Raw genomic sequence first — 22378 nt, 5'->3', positions numbered from 1 at the left:
GTTCTTCTTCGTTTTCATTTTCAGTTAACATATCCCACCCTTATGACCGTCTCCTCTCCAAAGTCCACTGGGTGTTTGCCTTCTTCAAAGTTGCACTTTAAAAACCAGTCCCAAGATAACCCTCCTTTTGCTTTCTACAACCCGCAGTTCTTTAATGCAGAGAACAAACAGCTTGTCAGGTGGTGTTATGGCTCAAGTTAAAACAAAAGAAAAAAACCTGTCACGCTGCTAATGGTGTTTTCTTGTTATTATGCCTGGTGGCAGGATAGATCCACAGGATAACTAACACTGTCTGGATTGCTTCCTTTTTAGTGCTGATTTATTTTTAACAGGTTATTCAACACCTTTTTGCCTTTGACAACTTTAGTGATGTGCAGCTTATTCATTCCCTATGCCTTTTTGAAGCAATCCAGTTCCTCCTTCTACTTCAGCACTGTCTTCTCTCCCCTCAGGCGCTTCTAAATCTTGGTGACCATCACTTACCTCACTTCTCTCCTTTTCCCCTTGCTGGAGGGGACATAAAAGCAGTCTCTACTCCATGTCCACTCTGGCTTACATTATACTTATTAATATGAAGTCAGAGGGGAAAAAAGCCAGAAATTTCCCAACTACCTGGTTAAATAAGCAGAGGTACAAACAAACAAACAAACAAAAAACTCCTACCAACCTCCAGATGAGCAAACAAGCAACACTGAATCTGCAAGTGATTCACTTTGTCTGTTCACAAGCCTTTGATCTTGCTGTACACTTTGATTTTCAGTACATGGTTTGACAAGGAAGGGAACAAGATCCCCTTTTTTGTGACATTCATAGAAGGGTTTTCCAAACCAGTAAATTATCTGTACTTCTAACTTATAACTTTCTGCTGATCTGTGGAAATCTTTGGCAATCAGAACAGAGCACAGGAAAGAGCAGCAGAATGTGGCCTACCGTCACTGGCACAAGATTTGGTGGGGTCTGGAGTGGCGCCGTCTGCTCTTCATTTTTTGAGAGCAGTAAGGGGGATGAGGCAATCTCTTTTATTGGACCAGATTCTGTTGGTGAAAGATACAAGCTTTCCCGCTACACAGAGCATTCCAACAGAAGTTGGTCCAAGACAAGATATTACCTCACCCACCTTGTCTCTCTAACATCCTGGGACCAACACGGCAACAACAACACTGCAAACGTAATATTTCTGTCTGTTTACTTCGGTGGTACATATAGTAAGACTGAAGGAAGAAGACACACATGGTGCGCGTGTGTGTGCGAGTAGGGTGACCAGATAACAAGGGTGAAAAATTGGGATGGGGGCGGGAGGTAATAGGCACCTATATAAGACAAAGGCCCAAATATCGGGACTAACCCTATAAAATCGTGATATCTGGTCACCCGATGTGCGAGGGACAATGCTGAACATCAAAGAAGCTACTCCCTTCAAGAGATAGAATATCTTGAGAGGACTGACACCAGCGGAGGAGGAAGAGCCTTGTGTAACGTGAAAGGTCGTCTCTTTCACCAGTGGAAGCTGGCCCAGTAAAAGATATTACTTCACCGCCTTGTCTCACGAAATGAGAAAATCAGAAACACATGAGGTGGCAAATCAATACTTCTGTGGAATAGCTCCATGTTACGTTAGGTGTCCCTCAGGTCTCTAGCTGGAGTATCAGGGAGGCAGGAGAAAGCTTGATCATTGATTGTAATGGTAATCTTCTGCAAAATACAGGCCTCAGTATCAGTGCCCCTTGGACTTCCAAGAGTGGGCACGCACTTTCTGTCTGAGAACAGAGGGCCTCAGTACTCATGCTGGAGGGAGCAGCTACTGTCTAGCCTCTGCGCTTCTGCGTCACGTACAACAGTATCAGGAGTCGGGGCAAAGAGAGACGCTTATTGGGAACAATAAAATAGAGGTGGAAGAGTGGATGGTTCTGTAGACTGGGAATGATATTTCGGCAGGGTCACTGATCATTCACACGCTGCCCAGGTCACAGCGATGACCACCATGTCTTGACGTATGATTTAACTTCAACCAATTCCTCGTGGAGATCACAAAAACGACCGGCACAACTGGCACTGACCTTGGCTGTCCGTCTCCGCAGAGACGCTAAGCACTGAATGGACACAGAAAAAGGGGGCCAAGAGCCAAGCCTGAAAACAAGTTGGCAGATCAGCATCAGGAAGCTTGCACTGCTGCCGCCTCCCGCTACGTCCCATCTGTGGAGAGAGGGCTCCGCTCTCGAAGCCTGTTGGTCTAGCAGGAGCACCACCAGACACAGGCCCATGCACATGGTGTATTTTGTACCAGATGAGAAAAAAAAAAAGGGTGGGCAAGAACAACATGTGCCTCTCTGGAGGGCAAGAGCGGCAACCCTTGGCAAGGCAGAAAACTGGAAGCAGAGCCAACGTCAGCAACAGGCATCTGGCAGCTCTGAGAAAAGCGGCCTCTTCGTTCTCGTGCCTATGCACTGCTTTGCAAGGGGGCACCCTGGAATTTGGACTCCTCCACAGCCTGTGACATGAGGCAGGAAGACATGAAGCAAACCTGAAAGCACTGGCGTTTGTCTACCACACTGTTAGGGTGTTTGGCACATCACTAGTTTTCCTTCCAGCTTAGGGACTTCATATGGTTCTTCTTGTAAAATTAAGCTTATTATGACATTAAGATTCTAGGAAATTATGCCTGGAGATGAAGGAAATAAAGCAGATTCTGAGCACTGACTAAGCCTGTATTGATTTTTATGTGTACGTATCTCTATCATCATGACTAAGCCGGTGACACTGTGAAGGGCACAATTATTTATGTTCCATCAATTTAGTGAGTAATTCAAATCCCTGACAAAAATCTCAAGCTCAAATTGCTTCCACAGGAAGTATTTCTGACATTTTAAATGTTCACTCACCCCTGGAGGGGCACTTAAAACTAAGAACTTTCCAGGAAAGAATGGAAAAACCATATGTATTGGTTTTGTATAACACATATTGGCATGTAGAACAGCACAATTATTTTGTACGAAATGGTTTTTCTTTACTGCTCCTTGCACAATGGGGTCCTCACCCAGGATTGGAGCTCCTGACCAAGGTGCTACTATAATGCAAACAAATACATAAAAAGCATCATTATTGTTAGGTGAGTTTTTCTATCAAAACAGCATGATAATTAGCTAGTTTACATCACTATTTGCCAAATATTCTTGTTTTAATGGAGGGGAAGGTGGAAGAAAACAAACAGCCAAAGATGCAGTAGAGGCTCAGACCCTCCACAAAGTCCCCCATTGATACCTCAGGATCCCTAGAATTTGGGGGTGGATCCCATGGGGGTGGAAGAATCTCCATTGGGGGATCCTGGTAGAGTTCTCCTCCTCCTTAGTCTCCTGAGAGTTTTTCTGCAGAATGAGCCAGCCCAGAGTATGTGGGGGACAGGCAGAGGAATATGGAAGATACCACCACCACCAATAACTTTTGGAAACATTTCTAAAACAGACTTTTTATTTATTGATTTATTTATAATACATGGCTCACGTAGAGTAAGCAAGAACATGGTATAAAGACTACCTTGGGATGAATATAACTAACTCATGAGCAACATGGCCATCCCAAAGTTAAGGATCATACACTCTCTATTATTACCTTATACATATGTACGTGCACACACATGCCCCCAGGTGTTACTGTGATAGCGGTAGCTAGACAGCTGGAGTCCACAAATGGCAAAGACATTCAAGTTCCTCGTTTTGCCCATTTCCATCTTCTTTTTTTGGTATTGGTTGTATTCATTGGTGTGCTCTTCTCTCCTCTCCCTGCCCCACGAGCAAACTGTCCAAACTCCACAAGAGTTTCTCCATTTAACCAACATACAACTCAGCTGGAGTCAGAGTTAAACAGGGCATCACTGATGACAAACAGTGCCCCCCTTTAAGATACAACCCCTGGGGATTCTGTATTTACTTCAGTTATAAAAATGTGTCCACATAAGGCTGTAGGTAAATTATACCAAGTAAAGCAATGACAGCACTTACAGTAGAACTGAAGCCGTTATGTGTACCACTATTCTACACAGAACCAAAAGAGTGAAAGAAAAGAAAGAAAGAAAAAGAAAGAGCTATCAGTATTTAATCTATTTGTTAAAAACAATTTAGTAACCTGCCCCCCCTCCTTGCAAGAAAGCCTTTCTCCCACTAAAAAGAAAGAGCTATCAGTATTTAATCTATTTTTTAAAAACAATTTAGTAACCTGCCCCCCCCTCCTTGCAAGAAAGCCTTTCTCCCACTAAAAAGTAAGGCTTTAAGTAGCCAAAACAGGAAGGAAAACAAGATTTTCCTTTATTTTTTTTCTTTGCGTTTTTTAAAGGAAGCAAGTTATTAAAATATATCAACCTATTTCCTCCCCTTGAAATGTTAGTAGTCTTCTGTGCATTGTGAGTGAAACAAAAACAAACATCTTTTATCCACCCAGCTTCTGCTGTGACTAGGCAACTCCAAGAATATCATTTTGTGGCCACGGAATCACAAGCTAGGGACCAGGTCACGTTATACCAGACTTATTTTGGGGGGAACGGGTTACTCTTACTAGACACCAGCATGATTATACGCTAGCAGTTTTTGCAGCAGCAGTTTGGGGGGAGGAGGGGTAGTGGGAAAGGAACAGGATGGATTAAACACCATCCACCTTTGCCGGGGGAAAGAGAGAGCAGGTGGGATACAAACCTAAAAAAGATTTTGGTTCAAGGAAATGGCAGCATGACTTCACAATCAAATTATCTAAGGCTGGAGAATGCTAACTGCCCAACTCATCCCTGGTGTTTTTTTTTGTTTTTTTGGCAGCCTGTTTTGTAACTCAGTGGGAACTGGATAACAACATCTATTTCAGCTCAGTGTGGAGTTTTTATTTCACAGTAGAACACGGCAATTTATATATGGCAAAAACCAATGGAAAATTCTCTCAATGAAGGATTTTGTGGTATGTTATCATTTAACCCCTATTTTTCACTTGCACTAGATTTATTGGTGTGCACAGCTGCAATGTTAAATAACTTTGAAAGCAGAGCAATTAATCCAAAATCCTATTTGTTTTAATCTAACACTGTCAACTAGTTTTAGGTTTCTAGTCAAGAGAAAAAAAATGTTTGTTAAGCTCTATGGCACCAGCTAATGTCTAAAGACAAACCTCTGAAAAGGTGCAAAAATGTTTTATTGCAGTAGTATAGACAGAGCAGAGATTTATTATAGCACCTAACGGCATTTCTGCAGATGCCTTTTGAATCATAATGAGATTATTAAAACTTTAGAAATCATTATATTAAAACTTGACAAGGGGATGCTGGAAGTGGAGAATCTTGATGTCATTGCTAATGACGCATTACTAATGATAAGGTTTCAGGATAATTCCTCAGTAAAACTAGTTATAAAAATATAAAAAATATATTAATATTTATTTCAGTACCTTCTATAAGTTCAAGGATAATAGGTTTATATGCATCAGAACAGCCGAATGATTATATTTATGCAAGCATTAGAAAGATGTTCATCGGCTGCAAAGTTTAATTAATTTTCACAGATAGTTAATTTTCTGTTTCATTATCAGCTCCCTAAATTTGAAAGACAAATAATTTGTAAACAAATAGAAACTTCAGAGGAGTATTTTTAGACCAAATGTAAGATAAATAGCAGGCATGAAACATCTGCACTGCATCTGAAGTACTAATATGAATGATATATTGTACTAAGTTTTGATTTATAACTTGCACATTCTAAAGCACTGATTGAAAAGAAACAAATTGTTTACTGTTAACCCACACCCGTTTTCAGGTAACAAATGAGTCTGATATGTACCAATCAAATAATGGCTTTAATGCCCTTAAACTTCAGTGAATGAAGAATGTAATCTCAATATGTCCTTTGAAGGGTGACCCGATCCCTTAAGGACAATATTCTAGCCCCTCTACCCTTCCAGCAAAAAAAAGTTTAAGTAGCTACTTACCATGATGTACGACACCCTTCAACCCATGGATAATAGGATCCAGTGCTGGATTGTCCCTCTGACTGACCTACATATAAAGGATACATGATTGGTTAAATCTATTCTGGCATCAGACAGAACAGTCTCAGTTTAATCTTTTAAAGAGGGGGAAAAAAGATGTTATCTAGCAAGCTGCTTAGTCCTCACATTTACAATGGCTCCTCAACAAATGCTGAAGATATATGGTATAATAAAATAATGCGACGAAGGCTAAATCAAACGAGAGAAAGTCTTCAGAATACATTAAAACATTAGAAATGTTAACGCTCCTGCAAAGCCTAAAAATGAACAGCTGATTTCTCTCCACTAATTTCTTACCTAAGTAGTAGTTTAAAGTTACCGTAGAACAGTCCGCTACTCACTGAAAATCACCAGATTCTCAGTGGCTGTAAGTCAACATGGCTCCATGGATGTCAACAGAGCTGCACCAATTTACACCAGAAAAGGATCTAGCCCTTCGTGGTTTTTTTATTTATATTTTTTAAAATGACTTACTTAAAGGCCCTTTGGAAGAAGGAGGGATAAAGATCACATCAGGCAGAGTCCAGACAATAGCCTCTGAAATTTGATAATGCAATGCTATTCTCCGGGGGCAAAAATGTCCATAGTATTCTTCTGCGCAGAGATAAACCACCTCCTCGGCAGAGATGATCTAGCCACAATCCAGAGAGGGGAGTAAAACCAGCAGACACAGGGACATTAAACCTTCCTTCCACACCTTCAGTTCAAACCTGCCAAATTAAGGCTCCAGGATGGCAAATGATAAAATACAGGTAGGATCTGATCAGAAACAGTCAAATGAAAAAGAGTCCCATTCAATTACATCATGTAATAGCAGACAGCTAAAAAGTGACAAGTTTTTAAAAGTGCTTGTATGCCAGTGCTAGAAGTCTAAATAAGAAGATGGGTGAACTAGAGTGTCACCTATTATATCAATATCCTCATTTAATATGAATCACAGAAACTTCGTGGAATGATGATAATCGATGGGACACAGGAATACCAGGGTACAAAATATATTGGAAGGACTGAACAGGTCGTGCTGGTGGGGGAGTGGCACTCTATGTGAAAGAAAGTATAGACTCAAAGAAGTAAAAATCTTAAGTGAACCAAACTGTACCATAGAATCTCTATGGATAGAAATTCCATGCTCTAATAATAAGAATATAGCAGTAGGGATCTATTACCGACCCCCTGACCAGGATGCTGATAGCGACTGTGAAATGCTCAGAGAGATTAGAGAGGCTATTAAAATAAAAAACTCAGTAATAATGGGGGATTTCAACTATCCCCATATTGACTGGGTACATGTCACCTCAAGCTGGGATGCAGAGATAACATTTCTTGACACCTTAAATGACTGCTTGTTGGAGCAGCTGGTCCTGGGACCCACCAGAGGAGAGGCAATTCTTGATTTGGTCCTAAGTGGAGCACAGGATCTTGTCCAAGAGGTGACTATAGCTGGATCGCTTGGCAATAGTGACCATAATATAATTAAATTTAACATCTCTGTGGTGGGGAAAACATCACAGCAGCCCAACACTGTAGCATTTAATTTCAGAAAGGGGAACTACACAAAAATGAGGAGGTTAGTGACACAGACATTAAAAGGTACAATGCCAAAAGCTGCATGGAGACTTTTTAAAGACACCATAATAGAGGCTCAACTTAAATGTACACACCAAATTAAAAAACATAATAAAGAACCAAAAAAGTGCCACCGTGGCTAAACAACAAGTAAAAGAAACAGTGAGAGGCAAAAAGGCATCCTTTAAAAAGTGGAAGTTAAATCCTAGTGAGGAAAACAGAAAGGAGCATAAACTCTGGCAAATGAAGTGCAAAAATATAATGAGGAAGGCCAAAAAAGAATCTGAAGAACAGCTGGCCAAAGACTCAAAAAGTAATGGCAACATTTTTTTAAAGCACATCAGAAGCAGGAAGCTGCTAAACCACCTGTGGGGCCAATTGAGTGGGGCCAGTGGACGATCGAGATGCGAAAGGAGCACTCAAGAACGATAAAGCCATTGCAGAGAAACTAAATTAATTCTTTGCATCGGTCTTCACAGAGGAGGATGTGAAGGAGATTCCCAAACCTGAGCCATTCTTGTTAGGTGACAAATCTGAGGAACTGTCCCAGATTGAGGTGTCATTAGAGGAGGTTTTGAAACAATTGATAAATTAAACAGTAATAAGTCACCAGGACAAGATGGAATTCATCCAAGAGTCCTGAAGGAACTCAAATGTGAAACTGCAGAACTACTAACTGTAGTCTGTAACCTATCATTTAAATCAGCTTCTGGACCAAATGACTGGAAGATAGCGAATGTGATGCCAATTTTTAAAAAGGGCTCAAAAATTATTAGGGGTATGTAACGGCTTCCGTATGAGGAGAGATTAATAAGACTAGGACTTTTGAGCTTGGAAAAGAGATGACTGAGGGGGGATATGACTGAGGTCTATAAAATCACGACTGGTGTAGAGAAAGTAAATAAGGAAGTACTATTTACTCCTTCTCATAACACAAGAACTAGGGGGTCACCAAATGAAATTAATAAGCAGCAGGTTTAAAATAAACAAAAGGAAGTATTTTTTCATACAGCGCACAGTCAACCTGTGGAACTCTTTGCCAGAGGATATTGTGAAGGCCCTAGCCAGGCCCCACTCCCTTCCACCTCAGATCTTCCATGTCCCATGAGTCTTCACTTCACCAACCAGTGAGACCCCCGAAGCCACTGAATGCTAGAGGAGCTGGGAGGTCTTTATCTGCTTTAACAGCAGGGAAGACTCTCCCACACTCCCTATATCTTTCCTCTGACCCGCACTTGGCCTCTCAGTACAACAGAGCGAGGCAGGTAGGGGGAGGAGGCAGCCAGCCCTGGTTGTCTGGTGCTTGTTCAGCCAACCTGCCTCCTGGCCTTCAGCTACAGCACACTCATAGGAAGCAGCCATAGGAGTTCAAAATGGATGTATGGGTGGGAACGACAGAAAGGCAACCTCAGCCTATGCTAGCAGCAACTCAAGTGGAGGAGGCAACGGCCAACCCGTGCCGTCAGCCTTTGAAGTTCAAATACTGAATAGTTTAACTGTCCCAGGCTTAAGCAACCTGTTTCCACACAACCTGCTCTGGGCCTGCAGTTTCCCAAGGACTAGATACAGCCTGCATTGAAGAAACCGTGAACCTTGTCAGACAGTTCAGGGACTCCATGCAAATCAACCCTCTTTGGTAAAGCTGGGCTAATTCACAGGAATTCACACCAAATTCACAGGAAAAGGCACTACCTCCTTGTCCAACGTTTGTGGGGCTGAGAGACCTAATTCTAACTCCCACCAAAGTAATGCCAAGTCCTGCCACCTGAACAATAACCCCAAAGCTGTGACCTAGTGAAAGAAGCAAACCACAGTTAATTTAACCACGTGCAAATTCATGCCCATACAACCCAACCTTCTCAATTGCTTCACACTCACACAACTCAACCAACTGTGATTACCTGACGTGCAATGTGGTAATTCAGGGCAACCGCATCTGTATTCCCCCTCTATGGTCCAGCCAGGGCACCCACTCTCAACTTCTAGCTCCCCAGCAGTTGCGTGTCTGGGTGGAGACTCGTGTGCCTCTCCCTTCTGATCACAGCATTTTCAGGCACAGTTCCCTGCCTTCACTATGTCATTCCCAGCAAAGACAGACTGCCCAAGGACACCTGCTTGCTTCCTCTTCAGAGAGGTTTAACAGATATAATTGTTTCATTTATAAGTACCACAAAGTTCTTTCGATGCAAGCCTATTTTTTCTGAAGGTAAAAAGCACTACAGAGAAAACATATTTAAAACAATGAAATAACCTAATGCATGCTAATAGGTTTACCAGAGTTAACCCCAGCCCAAACATGGATTCTGGCAGGAATAGTCCTTCAAACTCCCACCCAAGTGGGAATCCTTGTGGTCACTAGTTTATCGCAGCCTCAGCACAGAACTAGCAAACTCAAAACAGGTTTATAAACACCCTTTCTACAGTTCTGGGGTCTTTGAGCTGGAGCTTCCAGGAGCAGGATATTAGTAGAAAATGGGTTTTCTTCCCCAGGGCCTAGCTTCCAAAAGGGTGGATTTAAAGTGGATTATTTGCATACTATTTCCAGCTATTTCCTAGGAAATCCACTTCGCACGTATTGTTCCAAAAAGCTATCTGAAGTTCCTAATACCTTCCAGAGGGTGTATTAGTCAGTTTCCTAGAGAAGTTACATATAATTCCACAATAACCAATCCACAATTGTATTTTTAACACAATGAACCCCAAAGGCATTACACCTAATTCAATAAGTTTTAACTTAATTCAATAAAGTTCATTCAGGATATTGCAGGAAATTGTCAGTCAGTCACACGCCAGACACAACCTTGCGCACTAAAGCCAGCTGAAGGTGACTCCACTCATGTCTGGGAAGGAAGGTGACAGCTGCAGCAGCAGGACTAGCAGAAAGAGGCCTGCTTCAGCTCATCACCACCTCGTGTGGGCTACATTAACCACACGCTTGCCAATTCCAGCCCCATCGAGACTCTTGGAGATTGCCCAATAGCAGCTCCTTATCAGGAGAAGCCGGACAGTTGTCAGCAGCCAGCCCTGGCCAGCATTAGAACATGGCGGGTCCCCATAGCCCCAGCCCTCCATCTGGTACAAACTGAGATACATGCACCCCTTTTGTTTTTTGAACAGTCCGACTTATAAACCAGCCTTTTGTCACAGCCCCAGATGCACCACAGCAGACAGCGAAGGGCCAGACGCCCAACGAAAGCCTGAATGACTCTCACCCCTCTGAGTCACAGTTGACAGTTACACATTTCCCATCTACCGAAATCCCCACTTGCTCTGCATTTTATCTGCCATTTAATTGTCAGCTTTAACCACTCCTGCCACTTCATTGCTTTCCTGTTGTTGCCCATCTTGCTGCTATTTAGCTAACCGAGCCGTTGTTTAATTCATTTCTACAATTAATGGACGTTATTTAATCTAGTGGTCGAAGAATATTCACTACTGCATTTACATTATGGGATTAGCTCATGGCTGCCATACTTTTAGCCCACTCCACCTTTAAAGGGGTAGAGTTAAAAAAAACCCAACAATTCCACAACTTACAAATAGTGTATCAGGCATGCCCCCTGGTTACCTCTGTCAAATTGTGTGGCTTTAATATTCATGTTGCTGTCTTTTTTAAAAAAGTATTTTTCTTATGGCTGCTGTGTGAGACCTAATTAAGAAAAGGAGAAAGTAACTCAAGAGGACACATTGAGAATGCACAAAATGATACCGGAGGCATAAAGTAACATCAGACAGATAAAGTATATAGAAACAAATAAACAAAAAACAAAACAAAAATAAAAAGAGGGAAGCATTTCTTCTCCATGCTAATAATCTCAGGTGCTTCTTATAATAGTGGTAAGTAAAACATTCTCAGACACAAGTGTGGTTTTTAAAGTTTTACCTGTTTCCTCCCAGAGTGAGAAAGGAAGGATGACGCAGTGGTTAGAGCACTACCCAGCACCTGGGAGACACAGGTTCGTTCCTCCTTTGACACAGTCTTCCTTCAAGGCCTTGGGCAAATCACTTAGCTTCTCTGTGCCTCAATTCCCCATCTGTAAAATGGGGGTGATAGCAAGGCCCTACCATCCAGGAGTGGTGTGAGGAGAATTTAAAGATTGTGTGATAATATGGTAAGGGGAAGGCATGTTAGAGAGATAAGTCTCTTAAACAGTCTCCCCAGTTTGTGGGAGTCTTTTACACAATAAAAGGATGAAAAACATTTTTTAAAAATACTAAAATATCAATGTAAAAATCACAAACATTGGCAGTAGAACTCAAGGCAAGTCTAGTATGAGTGCTGCAAGTTGCAAGTATACAACAGTCACAAGTCAGGCCTGCAGGTTTTGCACTGCTTCTGAAAATCAGCAAGTAAACAGTTTAAAAATACAGGACTGGCAGAGGTATGCTATAGGGTCCTCCCTATCTATTTAGATTTCTCCAAACCCATCATTGCTGCCACTAAAATCACATTTTTAAAAAAAAATGTGAAACTAGTGATTTAGTTTGTGACTCAAAGAAAACAGAGGTGCCTGGCCCTGGACTTGGGCCTTGCTTTACTAACTGGTAGTTTAACTGTAAACCGTGCAGACTTTTATTTTGTTTGCTTTGTTTTTATTTCTGGTGACAGCTGCAATTGGTTTGAAAAGAGGAAACAGATGGAAAGAATCCTGAAGGTAAAAAACTTCCAGATGGGATTTTCTATCAAAGTAGATCAATTTTAGACCTTCCAACCTTGACAGTGTCCCTTTCATCGGCTGAGGTGCAGCAGATCTAGTATAGATCCAGCTAAGTAAGCATTTTGAAAGTGTCTTCTGAAAATGTGTGATGCTCTGCAATAAAATTAAATGGGGACTCAGGCTCTGTTCAGGGAAAAAGGCATTGGTGCATTGGTAATCACATTTTCCGTTCATCTGTATAATGCAGGGTGTCATGTCTCTTTAAAAACTTGTGTGCAAGTGGAGATCAGGTTTCAGTTCAGTGCTCTCTGGGAGAGGTTTTCATTTTTCCATGCGGAAGTTTTGCTTTCCTCTCGCTAACGCTGCACTCCATTTCTCCACATCTCACCACTCTCGCTGCTTGGTTCTGCATGCTGTTGACAAAGCTATATGTAATTACTAGTTGGCTTTTTCCACAGGTGAAGAGGCCATACCAAAAAAAAAAAAAAAAAAAAATCAAAGTTCTCATTTCCCATTGGGATGCTTGGTGCTTTTTGAAGATTAAATGTGTTTAAAAACCTGTAAATCGTCAGGAGAAAAGTTCTTTTTCTGCCTGGTTCAGAGCTGGCCTAAAATCAAAGGCAAGATGAGCAACTGTTTGGGAGCAGTGCATGGAATCGGCAACTCACAGCACAATAGCTCCTTTCCAGCAACGGGGCTCACACTGGAGGTAATTCAAGATCTGTTTTGCAGCTCCTAAGCCCAATATCCATTTTCTGTAATGGTTCGAACCTTTGGAAGAAAAACTCAAGTTTTCACTTTTCTTTTTTAAAAAAGAAATAAATAAAAAAAATTGATTCTCTAGTTTCCTCTATTTTAATTCCCCTTGGTAGCAAAGTGTGCTTTTGAAACCCGAAGTGCTGGGTTCTAGCCTGAGTATTACATGTCTCTGTTTTACCTGGCACAGAAACACAGGAATTGCCATACTGGATCAGATCAGGGATCCATTTAGTCCAATATGCTGTCTCTGACAGTGGCCAGCACTGGATGCTTTAAGGAAGAGTGGACTATAGGATTATCCCAAGGCAGCTATGGGATAATCTCCCCACAGGGAAAGTTTCTTCCTGACCCCCATTAATTAGAGCATGACTTACACCTTGAAGCATGTGGGTTTATATCCCTTCCAAAATGCTATCAAAACGTCTTTAATAGAGAAATGCTGAATATGCCCATTATCCTTACAAATGTCTCATTCTTTTTTGAATCCCGCTAAATTCAAGGCCTCCATGATATCTTCTGGCAATGAGTTCCATAACTGTGCATTGTGTGAAATCACAGTGACTAGTGCTTTTTCGTGGCCACAGAGTTATTACAAAGATCATATGTAGGTGAGGGCACATCTTTGTTTCTCCTCATTTGGGCTTCACCTAACAATGGCCTGCAAAAGCTTAGCGAAGCTTTTTTCCTGTGCTGGAACAAGAGCATGAACGCATTCCCATCCCCTACTTCCTGATGGGAAAGGCTAACAGTGAAGGAGACCAGCCAAATGAATACTTCTCTAGCATGATCATAAACGCACACCTAATACTGTTGTTTGGAAGCGCTCTCAGCTCAGTATGGAATAATGGCATGGAGACAGAAAACACTCTCCTGGAATTTTCCTAAAAATGCCCACAGAACCGCTACGAGACGTTGTATTTACTGAATATGAAGCAGCCACTGAAGTTTAACTAATGTACAAAAGATCCTCAGGAAATGGGATAGAACACTTGTATGTATCATTTATAATTGAACAGTGCCTGTAATCCTCTTTGACGGAAACAAACAGGTAACCATCACACTAAATGCAATGGGAAAACAAACACAGCCTTGGAGTTTAAGAATATCCTTATGCTGTTTCCTGTGCTAATAGAACTGTCTCACCTCAGGGTATAGATGGTATGAAGGTACACTAAGTATTTACGATCTCTTTGTTCATCACTTTCTCTGTGCTATTTCTCTTCCTCAGTGCACATGCCATTCTGGGTAGAATGAACTGTTTTGTTTTAACGGGATTAATAAAAATATAAAATGAGCATTTTGTATCTTACGGAGTCTATATAACAAAGTAATATGGTCTATATAACAAGGTAATGCACAAGTGACCACATCCCAGAGACATAAAACAGCCCAGCAATCAAATGAACAATGCATTTTTGAGGGGCTTTATTTTGGGAAGCAAATAAAAATCATGGTAAGAGCGTGACACTATATAGTTAATATTTACCCACAGTTCCAGTTTACAACACTCTGAACTGGAAATAACTGGTATCTCAGATACCCACAGTGTGGCCATGGTTGATCAATGACGAACTTTTTTTAATGGCAACAACACTAGCCCTTTTTAATGGCAGCTCACCTTGTGACTAAGCATGTCCCTAAGGGCTGGCAGCACGCACTCTTGTCTCTGAGTCAATAGGCAAGAAGCAGAAGAGGGAAACAGGCACCCTACCCACCATGTTACTAGTGCTCTAAGGACAAAAGGTCTAAAGAGCACGTGTAGTGGGACTGCTAACAGAACTGACAGCTAGCATCACAGCTGCACTGTGGTTAGAGATGCTGGGTTTTTTTATTTTATGCTACTCCAGTATTGGTATTGAATCACAAGTAAAGATAATCACCAGACTCCACAGGACTATGTGTCTCTTACTTACAGGGCACAAGGCTGTTTGATGGGAGTATAACACATCATGATTTCAAAATTCAGTTCCATGCCCTATCATTATCCTTTAAGTAACTGCAGCTCTTTGCTAGCCTGATATTTTAAAGGGGGAAAAAAAACCCTTTAGAAACAAACTAGGAGTCTCATAGCTTCCAAAAAAAATTATTAGACCCCCAAAAATCCTGAATTTATAAAAGCCCAGACTAAGAATATGCAAGTGAACTCAGACCTGTCTTTCAGCCAAAAGTGATTCTACACATCATAGTTTAATGAAAAAAAAGTCTTGGTCAAAACAATTGTAAATGTGCATGGAGAAGTTTGTGAAACAGCTTAATTTCTTTTATCATTTGTATATTTGAGTTTTGAATGAACTCTGAAAAAAGCAAGCACCGGTGGATCCCAAGACCAGATTGTGATCACTTAGTCTGACCTTCTGTATAACACAGGCCAGAGAACTTCCCCAAAATAATTCATTTTAAACTAGTGCATATCCTTTAAAAACAATCCAATCTTGATTTAAGAATTGCCAGTGACAGAGAATTCACCACGACCCCTGGTAATTTGCTCCCATGGTTAATTATGCTCACTGTTAAAAAATGTACACTTTATTTCCAGTCTAAATTTGTCTAGCTTCAACTTCTACTCACTAGACTGTGTTAAACCTTTGTCGGCTAGATTGAAGAGCCTATTATCAAATATTTGTTTCCTATGAAGCCCCCTTAACCTTCTCTTTACTAAATGAATGAATTGAGCTCCTAGAGTCCATCAGTATACGGCATGTTTTCTAACCTTTCAATCATTTTTGTGGATATTTTCTGAACCCTCCTCAATTTATCGACATCCTTCTTTGAATTGTTGGCACTGGAACTGGACGCAGTATTCCAGCAGTGGAGGTACCAGTGCCAAATAGTATGGTAAAATAACCTTTACACTCGAGGTTCCCCATTCACGTATCCAAGAATCACATTAGCCCTTCTGGCCACAGCATCGCCCTGGGAGCTCACGTTCTGCTCATTCTCTATCATGACCTGCAACTCTTTTCCAGTGTCACTGCTTCCCAGGATAGAGTCCCCACCCTGTAAGCATGGCCGTCAGTCTCTGTCCTAGGTGTATACATACATTGAGGCAGTGAGTAATGTAACAAAGGTATAGCTGCAACTACAATCATTTTCAGGGAGCAGGATACTAGATCCCATCTCTGATACCCTGGCTTGAATAAGCTGCATCACGGCTCCAGGTACATGGGGAGTGAAGCAAGAGAGCCTGCCATTCCCCCTTTCCTGGCTTCCTATTTCATGCAACACCTCCAAACCTCAGTGGCACTCCCAGCCAGCAGTCTCCACATGGCAATGTCTGGAGGCAGCTGCACCGGGCACTACAAGGAAGGGCTAGGATCACCTACCATAATAAACTCCCCTTCCTAAATGTACATGACTATTTACAAGACTAACAGAAGTAAGAAATGTGTGTTCCTTTAGAAGCACAGTTAATAGATCTGAGTCTCAGGATGGAAAAAGAGAGCAGAAGAAAAATCTCAAATCCATTCCTACTGGGATAAAATAAAAACGTCTCTCCCATTTCCACCCAAAAAAATCTGGCATTTAGGCTTGTTACACTGTCATAAATTTGCACGACCACTTTCAAGCTCATTAATGGGGCTCACAAAGCAAGTACTCTGCCAAAGTCTACTATATCGAAAGCTGAAATGACATGCCTTTTGTATAAGACACAGGAAAATGAATGGCAACAATTTTGTAATACTCTACCTGAGCCTTTCCCCTTAGAATAGTGTAATAATTTACTTTTCTCTCCCTATGCAACATTTGGCCCTTGACTTGGAAACTAATAATCTTCAATCTATCAGGTCTTACCCATCTGCTAAGCAAACTGGCCAAGACGATCTGCATGCCTTGAATTTCATATAGCCAGCTGCTCCCAAAGTACTGGTCTCCAGTAGTGTTGAAAAAGACTGTCTGCCAAGGCTGAATGACTACCTGGTTAACTGTGGCAGCTGACATAAGTGACAACAGGGGAGACAGAGAGATGGAAAATTCTGCTTTCAGTTACAATGGTGGGGGTCAGGAGTAAAACTCCCCAGACTGCCTGGCTGCAGCGCCATTCAGTTTGCCTGTAAAGTCTACTGTCCACAAGACAAATATTCAGAGTCCAGAGCTTCTGTGCAAACAGGTTTCAGAGTAGAAGCCATGTTAGTCTATATCTGCAAAAAGAAAAAGGAGGACTTGTGGCACCTTAGAGACTAACAAATGTATTTGAGCATAAGCTTTCGTGAGCTACAGCTCACTTCATCGGATGCATTCAGTGGAAAATAAAGAGGGGAGATTTATATACACAGAGAACAGGAAACAATGGGTGTTACCATACACACTGTAATGAGAGTGATCAGGTAAGGTGAGCTATTACCAGCAGGAGAGCGGGGGGGGGGGGGGGTGGGGGGAGAAGGGGGGGACCTTTTGTAGTGATAATCAAGGTGGGCCATTTCCAGCAATTGACAAGAACATCTGAGGAACAGCGGGGGGTGGGGTGGGGGTGGGGTTGGAATAAATGTGGGGAAATAGTTTTACTTTGTGTAATGACCCATCCACTCCCAGTCTTTATTCAAGTCTAAGTTAATTGTATCCAATTTGCAAATTAACTCCAATTCAGCAGTCTCTCATTGGAGTCTGTTTCTGAAGTATTTTAGTTGAAGAATTGCCACTTTTAGGTCTGTAATCGAGTGACCAAAGAGATTGAAGTGTTCTCCCACTGGTTTTTGAATGTTATAATTCTTGACATCTTGACAGTCTCTACGTAAAAGAATACCACTCTCCTGCTGGTAATAGCTCATCTTACCTGATCACTCTGCTCACAGTGTGTATGGTAACACCCATTGTTTCATGTTCTCTGTGTACATAAATCTCCCCACTGTATTTTCCACTGAATGCATCCGATGAAGTGAGCTGTAGCTCACGAAAGCTTATGCTCAAATAAATTTGTTAGTCTCTATGGTGTCACAAGTCCTCGTTTTCTCTGTACAAATAGTTTCCCAAGAAAGAAAGAAAATTACTATGTATTAGCTATGCTAAAGAGATCAAATTGTCCTGTAAAATTCCAGAAGAATCAACATGGTTAAGCAATCTATTCTCTCATAATCAGCCTACTCTGGCTGCACAGATGTCAATACTGTACTTAGGTAGGAATGCTCCTAATTTTCCACTATTTTAATTCAAGAACAAGAAAAGCCACATGCATGCATACACTAAACTATAAACTACTATACATTTAATACTATAACTTCTGATTTTTAAAATTCAAGGTAACTGCAGTCCAAGGTGGCAGCTTCCCGCAGCCCCCATTGGCCTGGAGCGGCGAACCGTGGCCAGTGGGAGCCACGATCGGCTGAACCTGTGGACGCGGCAGGTAAACAAATTGGTCCGGCGCGCCAGAGGCTTTCCCTGAACAAGTGATGGACCGGTTTTGAGAACCACTGTTCTAGTCCATCCCCCTCCTGCCCTCTTCCCCACGGATAATGTGCTATGACTGCACATCACAGACGGGTTCAGCAGTGGAGGTGCTATCATCCCACATGCTTACACAGATGCGATGAGAGAGAGAGAGAGAGAAAAGGGTTTGCCATATAATATGTGATGCACACAGAATAAGCATCTCGCACCACAAAGCTCCTAAGACACAGCAAGTAATAGAAAAGATCCCTTTAAGACTTTAAATTGCTGTTTATGTGAAGCAGGAAGAAAAACAGATACACAGGCAAAATGTGACACTAAACCTTAAGCACGGTGCACACACTATTTCACACAGATATTGCCAGGACTGCTGATTAAAAACAAATGTATTAGATCTGCGTTAACCTCCAGCTATGGCAATTTGTATCAGGTTCAGTAACTTGAAGACAAATTCCACTGAGTCAAACCTGTTTTTCTGAGCTCCTTTGGTTTTCAGGTGTTAATATTCCCTTTCATGGGCGAAGAAAATATTCAAGGCTTAGAGGCACAAAAGGAGAAGGAGGATTCAGTTTTGAGACGTAGGAACTCCCACGCAAACAGACTGGAAGTTTTATATATTGCATTGTTAAAAAAAGGCAGCTAATGGGTCTTCCAATGATTATTTTCAATAGAATAATGGGTGTGCATTGATCCTTCTAGCTAATTCCACTTCAAATAATGTATCTCCGAGTGAGGACTTTGTAGTGATGTATTAACTTAATACACCACAGTTTTGTGGAGAGTATTGAAAATGAGATATTAACTAGCAATGCCAAAGAGGAGACTGCTAGGTGGACACTTTTTAAATTTTTTCTTTAAGGTTAAATTAAAAATGGTTTAAAAAGCTATTGAACTGGCTTAATATATTTTAAGCAGGCCTCATTTACATCAGGCATTCTGGCTGCCTCACACTTGCCCTGAGTACAGCTCCGCTTCCTTACAGCACCACTGGGGACAACATCAAAACACCCCTTACCCTTACCCACATGTACACACTGTGCCTTGCTCAGCACTGTGATAACCACATCCAGGAAGGCCCTGGAGTTAGCTGCAAGGATATTACACAAGCAAACTGGAAAACATTACATCTTTGAAAATTTCCAGCTCAAAAGCTGTCTTGTTTTCAATCTTTGTGCTCTCAGCCACGCTTCCTTGCTCTAGTGTTTGTTCTGGTTCACATGTTCTAGTCAGGTTTCAGAGATCTCAGGAAGTCTTTCCCAGGATGGGTCTTTTTTCTCTATAGGAAAATCAGGCTTCCCTGTTGTCCCAGAAGTTCCCATTCCCCTCCTCATAGTTCAGTTTCAGTTATAAATTATGCAGTCTTCCCAAGTAATCTTTTGCTTATTGTTCAGACTTGTTGGGGCTTAGGGCAGCCTCAGCTTTGCTCTCCTTTTATATGTAACATTTGGGCTGGCCATTTGTTCTCCATAATGAGGCTCATTTCAAAAGTCCAGTCTCTCCATATCGATAAGTCAAATCTCTGCAAGCAGCTTACTCCCAAATTTCCAGCACATTATCCATACAGAAATTACATAAAGATCCATGATATAGAAGTGTAAATGAGATATTGTGATGTCGCTATTTATAAACAGCAGAAAACATCTTTGTTGAAGGACAGAGATAATGGTCTACACAATAAACTCCCCAAATCCACCCGTTTCATTGTATCCTGGCTACCTGGACTCACTTTTGTGGTTTTATTCTGTCCAGTAGGGATGTTTGAGAATGTACTTGCACAAATAATTTTATACAAACAGTTTGTTGAAACTTTAAAGTATTAAGAAAAGAGGAAAGAGACTGAATAACTTGAATGAGAAAACATATAACATCTTGATATTGAACTCCAATATTTCCCAAGGCAGGATGCTAATGCAGGATGCACTGGGTCAAAAAACAAGGGTTTTGGACCCAAATGTAACTAATTAAGTGCAGTTTAATTACTCAGCTCAGAGTATGTTCTGCATTTCTATGTTAATCACATACTGCGTTGTATGCTGGTAACTGACTGATCAGTTCACTATGCCAAGCAATTCTTCACTATGTCACATAGACTATCGATGCCACCCAGTACTTTAAGTTATGTAATCACTGGCCCCATAAGCGTGCTTTTATTCTTTTTCTGCTGTAAACCATTCCCTGTCCTAAACATTGACTCCATCCATTGACAAAGCAATACAGCAAGCCCTAATTTTACAAAAGTAGTCCTAAGGCCGCTTACACGACTGGTTTAAAAGCATAAAGTAATAGCATTTTCATCACAGAAAGATAATTTACAGTAAGTGAAAAGCACACTCAATTCACAAATTGTTGAAAAAAAAAACCTTACTAATAAGCATCCATCTGAGGAAAAACAAAAGATAACCCCAGCTCAAAGAGGACACACTGATAAATGGCAATTTGAGCAGTTCAATAGAGTATTTAAAATATACCACAGCTCTGCAGAAGACAAAATTTAATTATGACAAAGAAGAGACAGCTATAGTGGTGGAATCTCAGCCCCAGGAAGGCTTGATTGATAGAATAGGCTATTTGCAGCTGAGCAAAAAAGGGAAAAGCTGCACGTTTATTTAAAGCAATTTTGGTGCACTGTGCCCACTTGCTTTCCTCTGAGAAAATAATGTCATTTCTTCATACAGCATGTCGTCTACTTATTTCAGCAGCAGAGTGCAAGATCTCTTAATCCTTCCAGCAGTTCAGCTGGAAAAATGGCATACTGGAGGGTAACATTTTATTGGGAAGAAATCTATTTTTATAAAAACTGCCATCAGTAATAAACTCCGTTCTCACTACTTCAGAAAGAAACGTAGATGGGTCCGTTTTTAGTGTTGCCGTGATGTGTCCAATCTCAGAGAGACCTCAGGTGACAACAGCTATTACACCAAAGACGGGGCAGGGAAGGAAGTGTCGCCATGAAAAACAGAGCCCGCGTTACAGCTGGGTTATCCGCAAAGACCCAAGCCTCACTGAAGAGATGCTTTACACGTTTCAAGAGACCAGATTCGAAGTTGCGAAGTTATATTTAATCTTCTCATGTTCGTGGCTCCAACTCGGTAAAGATTTGTTTGTGCAACTGAGAAAGGGTTAAAAAAAATAAAAATCTGTGCTGGAGGAAACACAAAAGGTGCAGGGAACCAGTTCAGATTAGCACCCAGAATCCCAGCAGCTGGGCGGAATTTGCAAGGGGAGACTATGGAAACCGCGCCAATTCAGAATGTCAGGGTACATTAGGCATTTCCAGCCCTTTCTCCTCCTAGTTGACACAGAGGCACTGGGCATAGCAATCATCCCTTTCACAGCAGCTGCCAAGAAGAACTTTCACAGCTTCCTGCCATCACCTTTCATTCACCTTGGAAACCTCCCACTGGTCCTGGGCTCCCTGCTTTCCGAGTGCTGACTACCCACTTCAGCTGTCCACCATCACACTTCCGGCCCACCACCCAGCTCATTCCCCCAGAGCAACAATGGCTCTGCTGTGGGAACTGGCGCAGAAAGTAAAGCAGGCAGCTGTGATTCAGAGCACACGCAGGGGGCAGAAGTGTTGATTAAGGTAACATGTTGACATAGTCATTTTTCTGACCATAACCACACCTCAGTTCACAATTCAATTAGCAAATCAAGTGAAAATAACTTCCTGGAGTACAGGATTGAGGGGTGGGACAAGCCTCAAATTAGGAGTTTAAAAAAGCAGGACCAATTTTTCTGCTGATGTAAATGGGCACAACTCTGTGAAAGATCAATGGAGCTGCACCAATTGACAACATCAGAAAAGTTAGTTTTTATTCTTATTCTTATTTAAGAGGTTACTTTGAAATATAGTCACCAACGCAGACTGTGCTGGCAGCAAGAAGGAAACATAAGTGCCATGTTCAAATTTTACATTTCTCCCCTCCATTCATCCATTGACACTTGCCAGCTAGTGGCAAACTATCCACTCTCCTCTTTTTGCTAACCCAATATTT

The 22378-nt window shown here is 41.5% G+C and overlaps 1 protein-coding gene across 5 annotated transcripts in view; it reads right to left on the bottom strand.

Moving 5' to 3' along the window:
• PTPRG (protein tyrosine phosphatase receptor type G) overlaps positions 1 to 22378 on the bottom strand; it is a 618498-nt gene that overhangs the window by 165869 nt on the left and 430251 nt on the right. For all 5 annotated transcript variants that reach the window (XM_048858998.2, XM_075130209.1, XM_075130210.1 and 2 more), the window contains exon 6: positions 5956 to 6022. In XM_048858998.2, coding sequence (XP_048714955.1) covers positions 5956 to 6022 — 67 coding nt within the window. The remainder of the gene's footprint in view (positions 1 to 5955; positions 6023 to 22378) is intronic.

The sequence above is a fragment of the Caretta caretta genome, chromosome 7 (assembly GCF_965140235.1).
Source record: "Caretta caretta isolate rCarCar2 chromosome 7, rCarCar1.hap1, whole genome shotgun sequence".
Lineage (NCBI taxonomy): Eukaryota > Metazoa > Chordata > Testudines > Cheloniidae > Caretta > Caretta caretta.
The sequence above is the reverse complement of the archived record's forward strand: the minus strand, read 5'-3'. Positions and strand labels throughout refer to the sequence as shown.